A 16287-nucleotide genomic window follows, 5' to 3' on the forward strand; every position below is an offset into this window, starting at 1 on the left:
ACAACTTTGAGGAGTCAGTTCTCTCCTACCTTTCCATGATTCTAAGAACGAGTCTCAGGTTAGCAGGCTTGGACAGTAAGCTCCTTTACCCCCTGAACTATCTCACCACTGTCTGCAACATTGCTCTAACGTGTATGGAAGACCTATGAGTTCTCCTTTGCTGACTGCTTCCAGATGAACATAAAAGGTCTGTCATCTCTAGGAAGCTCAATCTACCTCTTGGTTCTACTCTATAAAAATTACCTGCTTGTAGAACAGCACTTTCACATGGCTTTTAATCCTCCCAGTACTCAGGAGACAGAAGCAAGCAGATCTCTCTGAGTTCAAGGCCAGCCTGGTCTACAAAGCAAATTCCAGAATAGCCAAGGCCACACAAAGAAATCCTGTCTAAAACAAACAGACAAAAAAAGTTAACTTCTTTATTATAGGTAGGTAGACAACTTGATTCTGTCGGGACCCAAGCTGTCTTCAATCTGAGTATGCTAGAAGAGGCCCTGTTTCAATTTCCTAGTTATCAGAGAGCTCCGAATAAAACTATTTTAATTGACATTTGACCCTAGTTTTGTAGTAGAAAATTAGGAGTAAAATTTGAACATGAAGCATTTCTTCAATATACTTAGCAGAAGAATCTTATTGCTGATTCTGGCTAAAACCAAACAAGTAGTAAACAAACGCTTCATCCTTATTTGTAGAAGCACTCTTCCTCCCTTCCTGCCCCAGTAATGTAACCAGTGCATGGTGGCACTCCTGTAATCCAGCACTCGGAGACCTGAAGGAGGAAGATTACAAATTCCAGACTAGCCTGTAAAAGAGAGCAAACCCCTGTCTCAGAAAGTAAAGAAATGGGTAGGGCTGGAGAGATGGCTGGATGGTTAAGAGCACTTGTTGCTCTTGCAGGAGTCCCGGCCTCGTAGCCATCTGTTTACTGCAGTAGCAAGCGATCTGGAGCCTTCTTCTGGCCTCTAGCCACTAGGTACGAACACGGTACATGTACATGAAGGCAAACCATTCATACACATGAAATAATAATGTAAATAAAAATAGAAAAGCTTTTTAAAGTAAATAAATAGGGCACAGCGAGATGGCATAGCCGGTCAAAGCACTTGCCACGAAGCAGGACAATCTGTTTGAGTCCCAGGACTCACCCGAGGAGGGGCTGGAAGGGAGTCCTGAATGTTGTCCTCTGACCTCCACAAATGGACCGTGGCATGCACACATCTGCACTACCATACCCCACACCTGCACAATAAATAAGTAGGGTGAGTGGTTGGTTTGGATTTTTAGGCTAGGGTTTCTCTGTGTAGCTTTGCTGTCCTAGAACTTTCTCCGTAGACCTGGCTGGCCTTGAATTCAGAACTCAGAGATCTGCCTGCCTCTGCCTCCCGAGTGCCGGGATTAAAGGTGGGTGCCAACCTCCAACCCCAGCCAACTTGTGTATTTTTATTATGGAATTTTATGCAGCAGTACTGTAAATATATGTACTGACACTAACTTATGATACAATAGTGTTGAACAACAGCAACAAAAAAGATTTGGAGAGATATACAGGTGCTGATGTATATTTAGCTTTTGTAAGAAATTGAAGTGATATTTTAAAAGAAAGGATGGTGAAGAGAAAAGGGAAACAGAAGCCCTAAGGTACTAAAGTAATAGGACAATGTGATTGCCTGGTCACCATTTCAGAAAGAATACCTTTGGGAGGAGGGATGCTGGTGGACACGTTACTAAAACTTGGACAAAGCAGGCAAGGAAGAGACTACTTTTCAGTTGTCTCCTGCAAAGAATAAAATGTTTTGGACTTCTCAATTGTTTTGGCTTAATTTCCTGGAGTTTTTGTTTTTTGTTTTGCAGCAATTGGTGCTGAAGATTCTGAAAAAATAAATGAAAATTCAGACAAAGAAGCAGAAGTAGAAGAGTCTTCTGAGAAAATAAAAGTCCAGATAGCACCCAAAGTGGAGGAAGAGCAGGACCTCAAAGTACGGAGCACGGGACTTGACTGGGGTGGATATGAGTCTGCTTCATATACTGAGGCTGGCCTGGAACGTTATAGGTTCAGTCATTAAACTGTTACTAAATGCTGTTAGCAAACCATAACCTTTACTATGTCCAGACCTAAGATTTCTACTTTGTTGGATTAAAAGATTTCATTTAAGGCTGGAATAAGAACTTTGCTGATGAGAAATTATGTGAAAACTAAATATTTCTTTGAGATTAAGCTTTTGCTGGAAAGAATAAATCAACTAATATAGGCTTCTCAGATTTAAAAGGACTAAAGAGAGGAAGAGATTTAATTCCTAGGTGAAATACTTGTCTTTAAACAAAGACAGACTTGTTTCCAGTTGCATTTGTAACCTTATGAAATTCCCTGGTATCACAAATGATTTATAGCCAGGATCCAGTCAGATAAAATCAAATTGAACTGTTTGAGTTTTTCGTAAAGCAGCATTTGTATATGTCTGAATGCACATCCTTCATACACGTTAAGTCACTCTAGGCTGCTTATAATACCTAGTACTGTTATGATTTGTGGGTATCATATGCTTATGTATCATGTATATGATTGAATGGTTCTTTTAAGAACTCAGTCCTCCAGAGCTCAGACCTCTTTAGAGGATTATTGGTTTTTATTACCGCACCAGCTTACAGTGTATTGAGTAATATGACTATATATATATATATATCTTGAGCATAGACAGATTTGTTTCCTAAAATTTTTAGTCTGGTTGGTTCAGTGTGGCTCTTTAAATGTTATTTGTTATGGGAAACCTGTAGCATAGTAAAAGATGTTTGTCTGATCACTAGTGTATTATGCAGCCATGTAGAAAGGAGTAGGAGACAAATTTCAGGGCTTCTGCATGTAGCTAGTGTAAGTAAATGATAGTGGAATATCACTCATGATATTTTCCCCACAGCTATTTTGAGGTATAATTGACACATTTACCATATGTTACTTTAGATATTTTGTTTTATTTATCTCTATATAAATACAAAATATATAGATACTAATACTATTACAAACCCTGTTAATTGTTACCTCTTTGATCTTTTTTTTTTCTTTTCTTGTTTTCGGAGCTGGGGACCGAACTCAGGGTCTTGCACTTGCTAGGCAAGCGCTCTACCACTGAGCTAAATCCCCAACCTTGTTGATCTTTCTTTGATATGTTTGGGGTGTTAGAATATTTTGGTCTGAACAAATTTCAGCTATGCAATATGGTATTTTTTTTTTTTTTTTTTTCGGAGCTGGGGACCGAACCCAGGCCCTTGCGCTTGCTAGGCACGCGCTCTACCACTGAGCTAAATCCCCAACCCCCGATATATTTTTTTTTAAGATTTATTTTATTTATGTGAGTACACTGTAGCTGTCTAGAAGAGGGCATCGGATCCCATTACAGACAGTTGTGAACCACTGTGTGGTTGCTGGGAATTGAACTCCAAACTTCTGGAAGAGCAGTCAGCGCTCGTAACCACTGAGCCATCTCTCCAGCCCCAAGATGGCATTGTTAACTGTAGTCTCCATGCTGTACATTAGAGCCCCAGTTTTATGGGTGAAAGTTTCTACTCCTTATTGCTCCATCCTCTCACAACCACTGCTTTTATATTCTACTTACGTAAATTTGATTTTCTCTAAGATTAGGATCTTTGTTCAGCTATTAATCCATGTTGTTTGAATTCAGTGTAAGCGTGAATCGATAAACATTTATTCATTATTTATGTGAGGTTTATAAATTAGAGGCCTAAACATAACTAGTTACAGCCATCCATGTAGACAGTAAATCCTGCTATCTGTACTAATGAATGGAAGACTGTATGTAGTATAGGAAGGAGGGCTGGGTTTAATTTTTCTGTTCTCTGTTACAGTTTCAGATTGGAGAACTGGCAAATACCCTGACAAGTAAATTTGAATTCCTAGGGATTAACAGACAGTCCATCTCCAACTTCCACATGCTGCTCTTACAGACCGAGGTAATGCAGCTGCTGGTGTACATGGCCCTTGGTTGTTGTCTTAGTTTTTCATTTACTTGTAGCCATGGCTAGCCTGGAGCTTACTACACAGAGCTTCAGAAATCCTCCTGATTCTGTCTCCAGAGTGCTGAGATTAAAAGTTTATTTACATTTTATAAAAGTTTTATTTTATTCATGTTTCTGTGTGCTACACATATACGTGTTCAGATGTGGGAAGAGGCCAGAAGACAAGGCCAGGTCTCTTGATCTGGAGGCATTTGTGAGCTTCCTGGCATAGGTGCTGAGAACCACACTTGGGGTCACTGCCAAGCCAACTCTCTTGGCAGACCTTGTTTTGTTTTTAATGTGTGAGTGATGTTCCTGTATCTGTGTTTGTGTATTTGTACATGCATGTGGAGGCTCAGATGCATTGTTCTCCATTGCACTTCACCTTACTCTCTGAGGCTCCCACTGTCTCTCAGTTGGATCCAGAGCTTGCAGGTATAGCTGCTCAATCTAGCCAACTTGCTCTGGGTGTTCCCTATTTCCACTTTCTGAGTGTTGTAATTACAGGGGAGCCCCAGTGCTTGCCTGGTTTTTATGTGGGGTCTGGGGATCTGAACTCCTGTCCTGGTGCTTATAGCAAGCACTTTAATAACCAAGCTATCTTCATAACCCATAAATGGGGCTCAAATGGCATTCTGTGTTGAGAATACATTTTGCAGCTAGGTAGTGGTAGTGCTCACTTTAGTCCCCACAACAGGAGGTAGAGGCAGATGGATGTCTGAGGCTAACCTGATGTACAGAGTGAATTGAGATGTCGGCAGTGGGTATCAACACTAGCACTGAAGCTGCATGACTTTCATTTGATCCCCAGAACCCATACAGTGAGAGAACCAACTCTGCAGAGTTGTCCTCAAACCTCTCCTCAGCACATCCCACAGAAGCCATGCACACCTAAACAGTAGTGATGACATAGTCTTGTGGGGGAGTGGTTGATACAGAGTCTGTCTGGCAGCCCTGGAGATTGTTGTATAGATGAGGCTGGCCTCAAACTCAGAGATCCTCTTGCCTCTGCTGGGATGGATTAAAGGCATGTACTTCTGGCTTAAATAGTTTTTTTTAATGTATTTTGCAATTTTAACTTTGGTCTCATATTTGAACTGTCAATCCCAGGTAGTAGTACTTCATTAATCAAAGCAAACACCACCTTAATAGACATACATCTTAATTAAGATGAGATTTCTTTGCCTTTCTGGTCTGTTCTTCCATTAGAGAAAGTGATACAGTCTTAATAGTCCTTTTACCCCTCTGTTCCTGGTGTAAGTCTAATTAATTCTCTGTTGATTCTAGACTCGGATTGCAGACTGGCGGGAAGGGGCTCTCAATGGAAATTATCTAAAACGAAAACTTCAGGATGCTGCAGAACAGCTAAAACAGTATGAAATAAACGCCACTCCTAAAGGCTGGTCCTGCCACTGGGACAGGTACGCACTCTTCTCCCCTTTTCACCTTTCACCTTTGACATCTCAGACATGATTTGTGCTCACCGCCACCTGACGCCATTGACAGCCTGTCTGGAGACTGAGAGCAGCTGCAGTTAGTGGTGCTGGGCAGGCAGAGCACCTGCAAGCAGGTTTTGGCCAGCCACACATTTGGAAAAACGAAAAGCAATGTTTACAAGTGTTCCATGTAACAACAGATTTTTTCCCAAGATTGGACAAAGCCGGTTTTTACTCTCCAGAGTGTTGCACGGAGTAGGGCGGGCTTGGGGGTTAAGCGCATGCGAGAGCTCTGTGCGCTTTACAGGACCTCTGGAAGCAACTACTCCTGATTAACCTCGGTGAAGTTAAGGAAAACTTCGTGACTGAAGAAGTGAATGAAGAACAAGATTACTATCCTCTGCCAGCAGGTCAGATGAAAACATTTCTTTTTATATTTGGCTTTTCTTGATTTTTTTTTTCGTTATTTGAAATCTTTGCTCTTTTATTTTTCAGCTCCCAGATCCTCTCCCTCTCTTTAGCTTTCACTGTGTTTGATATCAAGAATTTGAAATGAATTCCACGGTCCAAGAGGGGAAGAGTCACCTTTCACTTCGATGTTCTCTTCTTTGGAAGGGAAATTAGTGTTCTAGGCAACTGAGTCCCTTCATTAATGACACTTGAAACCCGGTTTTGCATTGGCAAAAAAAGAAACCAAACAAACAAAACAAATGATTTCTAAGTCATCTGTTGGAGAGGGCTAAGGGCTGTATTCACAGAGCTGCTGGCAGTGCAAATAGCTTTGAATGATCCTGGGTTCTCCATCCACAATTGTCAAAGCTCTTTGTTGCCTTTGTGAATAGCAGTCCATAAGAAGAGGTTCGTCCCTGTGAGAGCAGACTGCTTGCTGTCCTGGGACAGGACCAAATGGAAGTGTCTCTGTAGGAGAACAGATATTAAAACATGTGTTTTCTTTCTTGTGATTTAGGGATCATAGACGGTATTTCTATGTAAACGAACAGTCGGGCGAGTCTCAGTGGGAATTCCCAGATGGTGAGGAGGAGGAAGAAAGCCAAGCACAGGAAGTTAGAGATGAGAGTCTTCCTAAGCTGACCGAGAAAGACAAAACCTGCACTGATTCAAACTCTGCAGAATCCTCTGAGAATTCCACAGGTAAGACCGTTTATTCTGTTCTAGCTGAACAACAGTTTGAGACAAAGGAACATCAGTCTTTTTATTATAGGACAGTTTATAGCATAGGAGTAACATGCTTATTGAAGTCCAACTGTGAGAATGCATAAGTTAGCTAAAAGGAATTAGGTCAGTGACTTCGGAAAGCCAATATGTATCAGAGTCTGCCATCAAAATAAAAAGTAAAATACTATCTTTTCATCTTAAAATATTTCATGTACTGAATAGTAATTAGTACATATTTTGTGTACTCTGTTAATAAGTACAAGTTTTATGTATCAAAATAATTCACATGGGGCTGGAGAGATGGCTATATGGTTAGGAGCACTGGAAGCTCTTCCAGAGGTCTCGAGTTCAATTCTCAGTAGCTACATGGTGGCTCACAACCATCTGTAATGAGATCCAATGCCCTCTTCTAGTGTGTACTCATAAAAAATTTTTTAAGTGTAAGAAAAAAAAATGAGCATACTTCTATTAGGTAACAGAGAAAGACAGGAATCTCAGTCTATCCTGAGATCTTATGCGCAGAGGACTAGATGGTTGGATTTTCCTAATCTGTGAAGTAAGAATAAGGATTGTTTTTTCATTTTATACAACTACTGGTATCTTGGACTAATTTCTGACTTTCACTAGTCTTATATGTATTGCTGGTATAAATCAAAATGATGGGAAGAAAAGCTATAAAAGTAGAATCTATATTCTAGCAATCAGTGAAATTTTAAGCTTGTCTGTAGTGTTTTCAGATAATATGGTCAGAAATGGGTAAAATTTCCCATTTAAGATAGTCTTAGAGGGGGGTTGGGGATTTAGCTCAGTGGTAGAACGCTTGCCTAGCAAGTGCAAGGCCCTGGGTTCGGTCCTCAGCTCCGGAGGGAAAACAAAAGATAGTCTTAGAGGAATTGTGGCTTTGTGATTTTTTTTTCTTGTCTGTGCATGCACAAGCAGAGTCCAACCAGCTTTATATCTCATTTCCCTGAAGCCAGACACACACACACACACACACTCTCTCTCTCTCTCTCTCTCTCTCTCTCTCTCTCTCTCTCTCTCTAACTGAAACCTGGAATTCCTTGATGAGGTTGAATTTACTGATCTGAACTTGATCCACCTCTGTGCTTTCATACTGCTGGGATCCCAAGCAGGCACCACAGGTGCCTCTCTTACTTTTTGAGGCAGGGTCTCACTGTGCCAATGGTCTGGTACCTTGCTCTATAGACCAGGCTGCTCTCAAACTCAGAGATTCGTCTGCTCTGCCTCCCTAGTAGTGGGTAGACTGCAGCCATATCCAGATTTTTTTGTTTGTTTGTAAAACATGGTTGGTATGGATTGAACTCAGATTGTCATGCTTGCACCATATACTCTCTGTGTGGGTGCCTGGTGCCTGGTGCCGGATACCTCAAAGGCCCTAAGAGCAATGTAGATTTCCTCAGAATCTATAGGTGATTGTGAGGTGTGGAGTGGGTACCGCGGCTCATCTGGAAAAATATCCAAGGATAGGGTGGTGCCTCTCCGCTCATTGAAATAAATGAATGGGCTCCTTAGTCTTATCCTGAGATCCAATCAGATATTCAGAAGAATCACATAGTTTAACAGTTTATAAAAGAAAATAAATTTTTTCCAAGTCTTTTTTTTTCTTTTCTTTGCTTTCCTTCTTACCTCCTTCTTGTTCTTCTTCCCTGGTTTTCAGTGGTACTGGCTGGGAAGTAAAGCTGGGATTTGCATATATTTCTATCACTACTTAGATTGTTTTGACAAGATACCACTCTGTAACCCAGATTTTGGCCTTAAACATGGGATCTTCCTGTCTTTGCCTCCTGTGATGTCTGGTGCTGCCAGGAGACTTGTGGCAATACCAGTCTCAAAAAAAAAGACTGTTTTACACACACACACACACACACACACAGCTAATGACTGAGGTTCTGCCATCCTGTCCCAATGGTATTTTGTGCCTTTTTAGCCACTACTCAGCCTTCCACACCTAACTGCCACATTCACGTTGGTTACACTTCTGGGACGGTCCATGACCTTGACCTTGGTTCAGACATATCATTGCGGTGGCCGGAAGATGCTGTGAGCTTTGCAAAGAAAGCAGATGTTACTAGATTTTATTCTAAGTCACTCAGTAATGTAATCTTCGGGAACACGGATGTAATTATGGCTTTGTCTTTAAAAATGCTGTGCCCCTGATCTTTGACACAAGGACACTTTCTAGAGATGAAAGCTACTACTCATGGTCTGTCCACTAATAAAGGACTCAGAACTTATAATTGACTTAATCAGCATGGTTGTCACATAGATCATTTTATCAGCGCTTAAGAGTCAGAGGCAGGAAGATTTTAAATTTGAGGATAGCCTGGTGGAATACCCACCCCACCAAAGTCCCCCACCCCACCAAAGTCCCCCACCTCACTCCCCTCACCTCACTTCCCCCCACCTCAGATTTCTAGCACAAAAAAACACTGGTGCTTTGTTCCTCACTCTTGTCAAAAACTTTGCAATCATGTCCCAAATGATCTTGTTAATATTAAGTAGCCTAGATAACATCAGATCAACTAAATAAAATCCACAGATTATAGTGATAATTTTAGAGTTTAGCAAAAGGGAAGAGTTTTACTCTGTATCTCATTTCAGAAGTTAACTTTTAATAGTGGTGAGTGACAATATTTCTAATAACAGGGCGTATTCTTTGTTTATTTAGTAGATAATGAACTGAGGTTTAATTTTGGTGATTCCACTCCTGATCATTCCACTGTCTTTCAGGGTTGTTTTTGAGACAGACCTCAGACTCTTCTCAAACTTCCCACACAGACAGAAAAGTGTGACCTCGAACTGATGACCTTTCTGCCTCCACTTCTTAGGTGTGAGGTTACAGGCATACACCACCAACTGGGATTCTTGACTATGATGTCCTGTTTTTATATATCCTCTGGTTGAATACTGTATAATTAACAGTGTTGTGTTTATTTAATGCTTTAATGTCAAGCATTAAGCTATTTTATCCCATTGATGACAAACATAGTTGGTGCTGTATGGTAAAAGATAAACCTTGAGCCATTCTTACCTGAAAACCATTCTTACAACAAAAGTTGAAACTAGAAGGAAGCCATTGGTAAAACTGACTTTTACATTCCTGATAAACTTTATCTAAATTAAATCCAATCTTATATCAAGGCCAAAAGGACTTAAAGCCAATACCGTTCCCTTCTAAGGTTATAATATACATGTTTTTGTTGGCAAAGCAGTGCTTAAAACTTTTTTTTTCCCTTTCTTTGGGGGTTAGGGTGAGTTGGAGACAGGGTCTCTTACTATTTAGCTCTGGCTGTTCTAAAACTCAGTATGTAGGCCAACAAGGTTGGTCTCGGACTCGGAGACCCACCTGCCTCTGCCTCTGCCTCTGCCTCTGCCTCTGCCTCTGCCTCTGCCTCTGCCTCTGCCTCCCAAGTGCTGGGATTAAAGGCATGAGCCACTACACCCGGCCCTAAAACCATCTTTTATAAAAAGGAAAATGAGAGAGCCATCAAAATGGCTCAGTGGGTAAAAGTGCTTGTTTGTCAAACCTGATGATCTGAGTTCAGCACCCAGGACCCACAGGCTGCAAGGAAAGAACCAAGTTTTTACACACACACACTTTTTTTAAAAAAGAGTCTAGAGGTATTAGCATTTGTGAGGCCCCATAAGGAGTCAAATAAGTTTTAAGGTGTTCTTCACTTTAGTCCTCGTCCAGTGTTTCAGTGTACAGTAAAGCATCATGTCTGAGGTTGAGGTGATAGTTCTTCACTGTGGAGAGTGTGACTACCTATGAATTAAGATCCTGAGGGGAAGCTGGGTGGTGGTGGCCTTTAATCCCAGTGCTCAGGAGGCAGAGGGGTAGGTGGGTCTCTGAGTTCAAGGCCAGGTTCATCTTCAGAGTGAGTTCTAGGACAGTTAGCTAACCACAGAGAAGCCCTTAACTCCTTTAGAAAAAAAACTTAGGGAGAAAAGGTTTTGAATTCAGAATTTGTATCCTCACAATATTTTATCTTTAAGTGTAATTTAGTTCTAATTTTAATATTTAACAAAAGCTGTCGTGGTGTGGGTGTGTTTGATTTGTCTTTGTCTTTTTGGACACAGGATCTAATGTTTCCCAGGCTGGCCTGAAACTTTCTGTGTAGCTAAGAATGACTCTGAAGTCACAGTCCTCTTGTTCTACCTCCTAAGGACTGGCCTGGGTCACAGTCACAGGTGTAGATCACTGTGCCTGATTTCATGGAATGGGATAGAACACAGGCCTTTGCGCATTCTAGGCAAGCGTACTACCAACTGAGCAACAGCCACAGCCCTCCTCAGATGCACTGTGATTGAATAGCACTCAAACACGGTTAGACGATTGGTTGCTTTTGCTGGGTCACAGACCACTTTATTAACCCTGGCCTGCTGTGGTCCCTTGCACTCCCTTGGTCAGCAGCATATCTGAAGACAAACTGCCTGTGACGTCAAGCCCCACACAGTTCATTTACCATGTAGTGTAGCTAATTTAGTAGAAGAAAGTTTAATTCTTAATTTAATAATCTTTAGTGTTTATTGCTTTATTTTACTGCCTCATTCTGTTGAAATCTTAATGTACAATTTCATAATACAGGATTTATAGCTGTATGCATACTCAAGTAAAATTAGTCTTTTCTAAAATGTTGCTGTGTAAAAGTTGGTACATAACTTCGTATTACTTGATGCTAATACAAGAATATTAAAAAAAAAACTCATACAGTACTTTTAGCTGAGAACTACACTCATGTTTTCTGTTGTATCTTTTTAGTGTCCTTCAGCAAAAAGGAATGTCTCAGTTATAAATAGTGTGACTCGTCAATATCTTTTATACAGTGTGTTAGCTGTCTGCTCCATCCCTAATGCCACTCTACAGTGGGTGCTGTTGGCTGAGATTAGGCTTTATTTGTCTGGTGTCAGGATGAATGGCCTTCACCCTGACCTAGAGTCTGCCATCAAGGAGCCCTCATTTAGTCTAGTTTTGAGGATCAATTTTGACAGGTTGTTGCATCTGGGTATTTACTGCATCAGAAGTGAGATTTTAGATTTTTAAAGATCTTAAACTTCTACATCTCCAAGGATTCTTGGTTGACTAGAAAGGACTAGGCCAAGTGTCAGGCCTTATCTCTTACCCCTGGCCTGGCCTTGCCTGGTGACTCTGTCAGCCTAAGACCAATGAGTTTTTACCTGGGTTTCACTACCTCTAAAATGAGGAGGTTGAGTTAGATGACTTCTCATGTTTCTTCTACTCCTAAATTCTATGATTTTTAGGGAGAAAATTCCCTCAACATTCCTGGAATATATATCTAATAGCCCCATATATTGTGAAACCTCCCTATTGACGATAAAGAGGGATGGGGAAGGCTACAAGTAAGTATATCCTCCTGTTTTCTCTAATCTTTGCAAAGCTTTACCCAGCAGTGAAACTGCAGTGTTCAGCGATAGTGTTGGTGAAACCTGAGAACATTTAACAGTTTTTCAAGTTAATGCAACAGCAGTTTCAAATCTTCTACATCTCTGAACACTGGAAAGTCTCAGTTATCATTGACTTTGACATTTTGTCCTAAATTTCCTTTTATTCATTCATCACAGAAATAAAAATGTCCTTCCCTTTCTGTTGGTATGATTAAGCAAACGTAATACACACATATAAAAGAATGGGAGTTTACAGTTGCATCTTGCAAATGAATTTTTAAAATGAGTAATCTGGGTTAATTTTAAAAAGGTGGGGTTTTTTTGTTTTTGTTTTGAATGGGTTTTCACTGAGGCATCCCCCACTTAACTAACTACTGAAAACCAATAGTTAATAATAAGACGGAATCGGTATTACAGATATTCGTGATCCACCTATTTCATTTTTTAAACAAAAAGATACCCCAGAGAATTGTTGCTGTCTCATATGTTGAGAAATACATGTTTGAAAAAGAAATTCTAGGGGCTAAACCTGGTAAGAGCACTGCTGCCTTGGGAGAGAGCCACTCAAGTTAGGCAGCTCATACCTGCCTGTTAACTGCAGTCCCAAGGGGATCCAAAGATTTAATGCCCTCTTATGGTCTTTAAGGGCACCTTGCACACAGGCGGGGACACACACACACACACACACACACACACACACAAACATCAATTTCCAAATTGTAGATCTAGATTATTAAGTTTCTCATTGTTAAATTTTTATTTATTTATAAATCTGGACCTAAAGAATACAGCTAGTATTTCAGCATCAACCTTTCCATAGAAGTAATTTCTGAGTTGAATTGCATGGTGTTTTGGTGACATCGGTGGCTTGCTATGAGTCAAGTTTTGATTTTGGGAGAGCTAGCTAGTTGTCCTAGGTTGGTACAGATGTCTGTTCTAATGGTCTGATGACAGTCTGATGACCTGTCACATAAATATTAGCTTTGAAGGATTTGTCTGACTACTGTCTGTTTTCCAGGTTCTCTTTGTAAAGAATCCTTTTCTGGTCAAGTTTCTTCATCACTCATGCCACTTACTCCATTCTGGACCCTCCTCCAGTCAAATGTACCTGTGCTTCAACCTCCATTACCTCTGGAAATGCCACCACCTCCACCTCCACCCCCAGAATCTCCTCCTCCACCACCTCCACCTCCTCCTCCTCCGCCGCCGTTGGAAGATGGTGAGATTCAGGAGGTAGAAATGGAGGATGAGGGAAGTGAGGAGCCTCCTGCCCCTGGAACAGAGGAGGACACTCCTTTGAAACCTTCAACACAGACCACAGTTGTAACCAGCCAGGTAATGATGCCCTTGGCCTTCTGGGTGTCACGGGAACTGGAGAGTGATTGATGTGCTTTGCTTCAGAAGAATATATTCTGTAGTGCTGATTAGAATGTTTTTGTTTCAGAGTTCAGTTGATTCTACTGCCTCTAGTCCTCCATCCACGAAAGCAGTAAAGAGAAAGGCTCCAGAAATTAGTACTGCAGTAGTTCAGAGGTCAGCTACTATCGGTAGTTCTCCAGTTCTCTATAGCCAGTCAGCTATAGCTGCAGGTAAGCACCATGATCAAAGTGGGTTTTTCTCAATATATCACTTGTTTCCAGCATTAGATTCTCCAGGTTGGAAAGTTAGAAGGCTTTTGATTGGAAATGCTACGTATATTTATTTTTTTTAGTCACCAGAAATACCCTTAAACATTTGACATGCATCCTTATTTATTTATTTATTTTTTTCTTTTTTTTTTCAGAGCTGGGGACCGAATCCAGGGCCTTGCGCTTGCTAGGCAAGCGCTCTACCACTGAACTAAATCCCCAACCCTCATGCATCCTTTTTTTTTTTTTTTTTTTTTTGTTCTTTTTTTTGGATCTTGGGGCGGTACCCAGGGCCTTGCGCTTCCTAGGTAAGCGCTCTACCACTGAGCTAAATCCCCAGCCCCTTTTATTTTTGCAAGATTTTTTTTTCTGTTTTAGGTTTTATCATTTTTTGTTTGTTTTGTTTTGTTTTTTGAGACAGAGTTTTCTCTGTGTAACAGAGCCCTGGCTGTCCTGGACTGGCTTTGTAGACCAGGCTGGCCTCAAACTTGCAGAGATCTATCTGCCTCTTCATTTCAAGTACTTGAATAAAAGAAAGGCATGCCCACCATGCTACAAACTTTAATATTTTGGTGCTAGCAAGTATGTCATTTTTAAGGGAAAAAGTATATTGAAATAATTTTGTGACTTAACTCCTAGTTTCTTTTTCTTTCTGTCTTGTTGTAGTGTATCCTTTTTATAGTTTCATTTTTTTTTGTTTCCTGCGTTAGGTCACCAAGCAGTGGGGATGGCACACCAAGCAGTATCAGTTAGCCATGCAGCAGCAGGGATGGGTCATCCGACCAGAGGGATGAGCCTGCAGTCAAATTACCTTGGACTAGCAGCAGCGCCTGCAATTCTGAGCTATGCCGAATGTTCTGTCCCAATCGGAGTGACCACCACTCCATCGCTGCAGCCAGCTCAGGCTCGAGGAACTGTGGCAGCGCCTGCTGTTGTAGAGCCACCTCCTCCTCCACCTCCTCCACCCACACCCACTCCGCCTCCACCCCCACCAGCTCCCAAAGGGCCACCGCCAGAGAAGACGAGAAAAGGGAAAAGAGAAAAGGTGAGACTTCTCCATTAAAAACTAAGTTTAAGGTGATGATATTCAATAACAAAATAAGAAGTAAATTGCCAGGCAGTGGTAGCACACTTCTTTAATTCCAGCACTTGGAAGGCAGAGACAGGTGGATCTCTGGACTTGAGGCCAGCCCAGTCTACAGAGTGAGTTCCAGGCCAACCACAGCTGCATAGTGAGACCGTCTTTTAGAAAATAAAGACTTTTACATGTATGTTTTCATAGATCTATATCCATGTACCGCTTGTGTGCCTGCTATCCCTGGAGCTCAGAAGAGAGGGTAGTAGCAGGCCCCAGAACTGAGGTTAGAGGTCGCTGCGGGTCATTTGTGGATTCTAGTCAGGTCCAATCCAGAAGAGCAAGCAGTGGTAACTGCTGAGTTGTGCCTCCGTCCTCCCCCAATTACCATTTTTAAGCACTTCTTTAAAAATAACGACTCCCATGTTCTCTCTGGCAGCTGCAAGAACCTGTGTATACACAGGCATATACATACATACACATAAACAGATGGAAATCAATAAACTAGTTCTTCTTTTATCCATTACTTTCTTTAATTTTTTTAAAAAAAAATTTATGAGTCCACTGTTAGTGTCTTCAGACACACCAGGTAGTGGATTCCATTACAGATGGTTGTGAGCCACCATGTGGGATTTGAACTCAGGACCTGTGGAAGAGCAGTCAGTGCTCTTAACTACTGAGCCATCTCCAGCCCATCACATTATTTATTTATTTTTTTTTTTCTTTTTTCTTTTTTTCCGGAGCTGGGGACCGAACCCAGGGCCTTGTGCTTGCTAGGCAAGTGCTCTACCACTGAGCTAAATCCCCAACACCAACAGTGAGTTTTATAGTTTATAAGGGCACGAGCACTCTACCACCAAAACTAATGTCTTTCCTTCTTCCATCAACTATTAACTGTGTAAATCCTCAGGAAAGAATGGGGCCCCCTGAACTCCCGCCCCCTTCAGAGCAGGCTCAGTCTTGTGTACACAACACAGCTACTGTGAGTTTAAGAGAGCACCAGCCATATCATACCAGGAGTCAGCGTTTTATAGCACCTGCGTACAAACCACTTTAACATTCCTGCTGCCACTTCCATGCTGCTTCTCAGTGGTTTCAGGATGCATCCAGTATCATCTTTATTCCTTGGATTCAGGGGGAGAACATAATCTCCAGTGTAAAGGGTCTATTTCCTTGTTCATGTATTACATTTCACTAATCTACCACTTTGTTGTAGGCAAAGAAAAGTAAAACCAAAATGCCATCTTTGGTAAAGAAATGGCAGAGTATCCAGCGGGAGTTAGATGAAGAAGATAATTCAAGTTCCAGCGAAGAGGACCGGGAGTCGACTGCACAGAAGCGAATTGAGGAATGGAAACAGCAGCAGCTGGTGAGGTAAGGAGTGCTGTCACAGATGTGGGCAGAGGCGCATGGTGTTACAGTCCTAAAGTTACAGCCCTTCATGAAGAATACACACGCTGCTTGGCTGAGAAACTTGAAACGTTTTCCTGAATGGACGTGAGATCCAATTTTCAGTTTCAGATAGAGTTTTTATTTC

At 41.4% G+C, this 16287-nt stretch overlaps 1 protein-coding gene across 1 annotated transcript in view; it reads left to right on the forward strand.

The window, feature by feature from the left end:
• The window catches only part of Fnbp4 (formin binding protein 4), a 28868-nt gene that overhangs the window by 11563 nt on the left and 1018 nt on the right, over window positions 1–16287 (forward strand). Inside the window, exons 9-16 of the mRNA XM_032903623.1 lie at window positions 1852–1976; window positions 3859–3963; window positions 5296–5429; window positions 6412–6596; window positions 13066–13382; window positions 13492–13636; window positions 14386–14720; window positions 15967–16124. Coding sequence (XP_032759514.1) covers window positions 1852–1976; window positions 3859–3963; window positions 5296–5429; window positions 6412–6596; window positions 13066–13382; window positions 13492–13636; window positions 14386–14720; window positions 15967–16124 — 1504 coding nt within the window. The remainder of the gene's footprint in view (window positions 1–1851; window positions 1977–3858; window positions 3964–5295; window positions 5430–6411; window positions 6597–13065; window positions 13383–13491; window positions 13637–14385; window positions 14721–15966; window positions 16125–16287) is intronic.

The sequence above is a fragment of the Rattus rattus genome, chromosome 5, assembly GCF_011064425.1.
Source record: "Rattus rattus isolate New Zealand chromosome 5, Rrattus_CSIRO_v1, whole genome shotgun sequence".
Classification (NCBI taxonomy): Eukaryota; Metazoa; Chordata; class Mammalia; order Rodentia; family Muridae; genus Rattus; species Rattus rattus.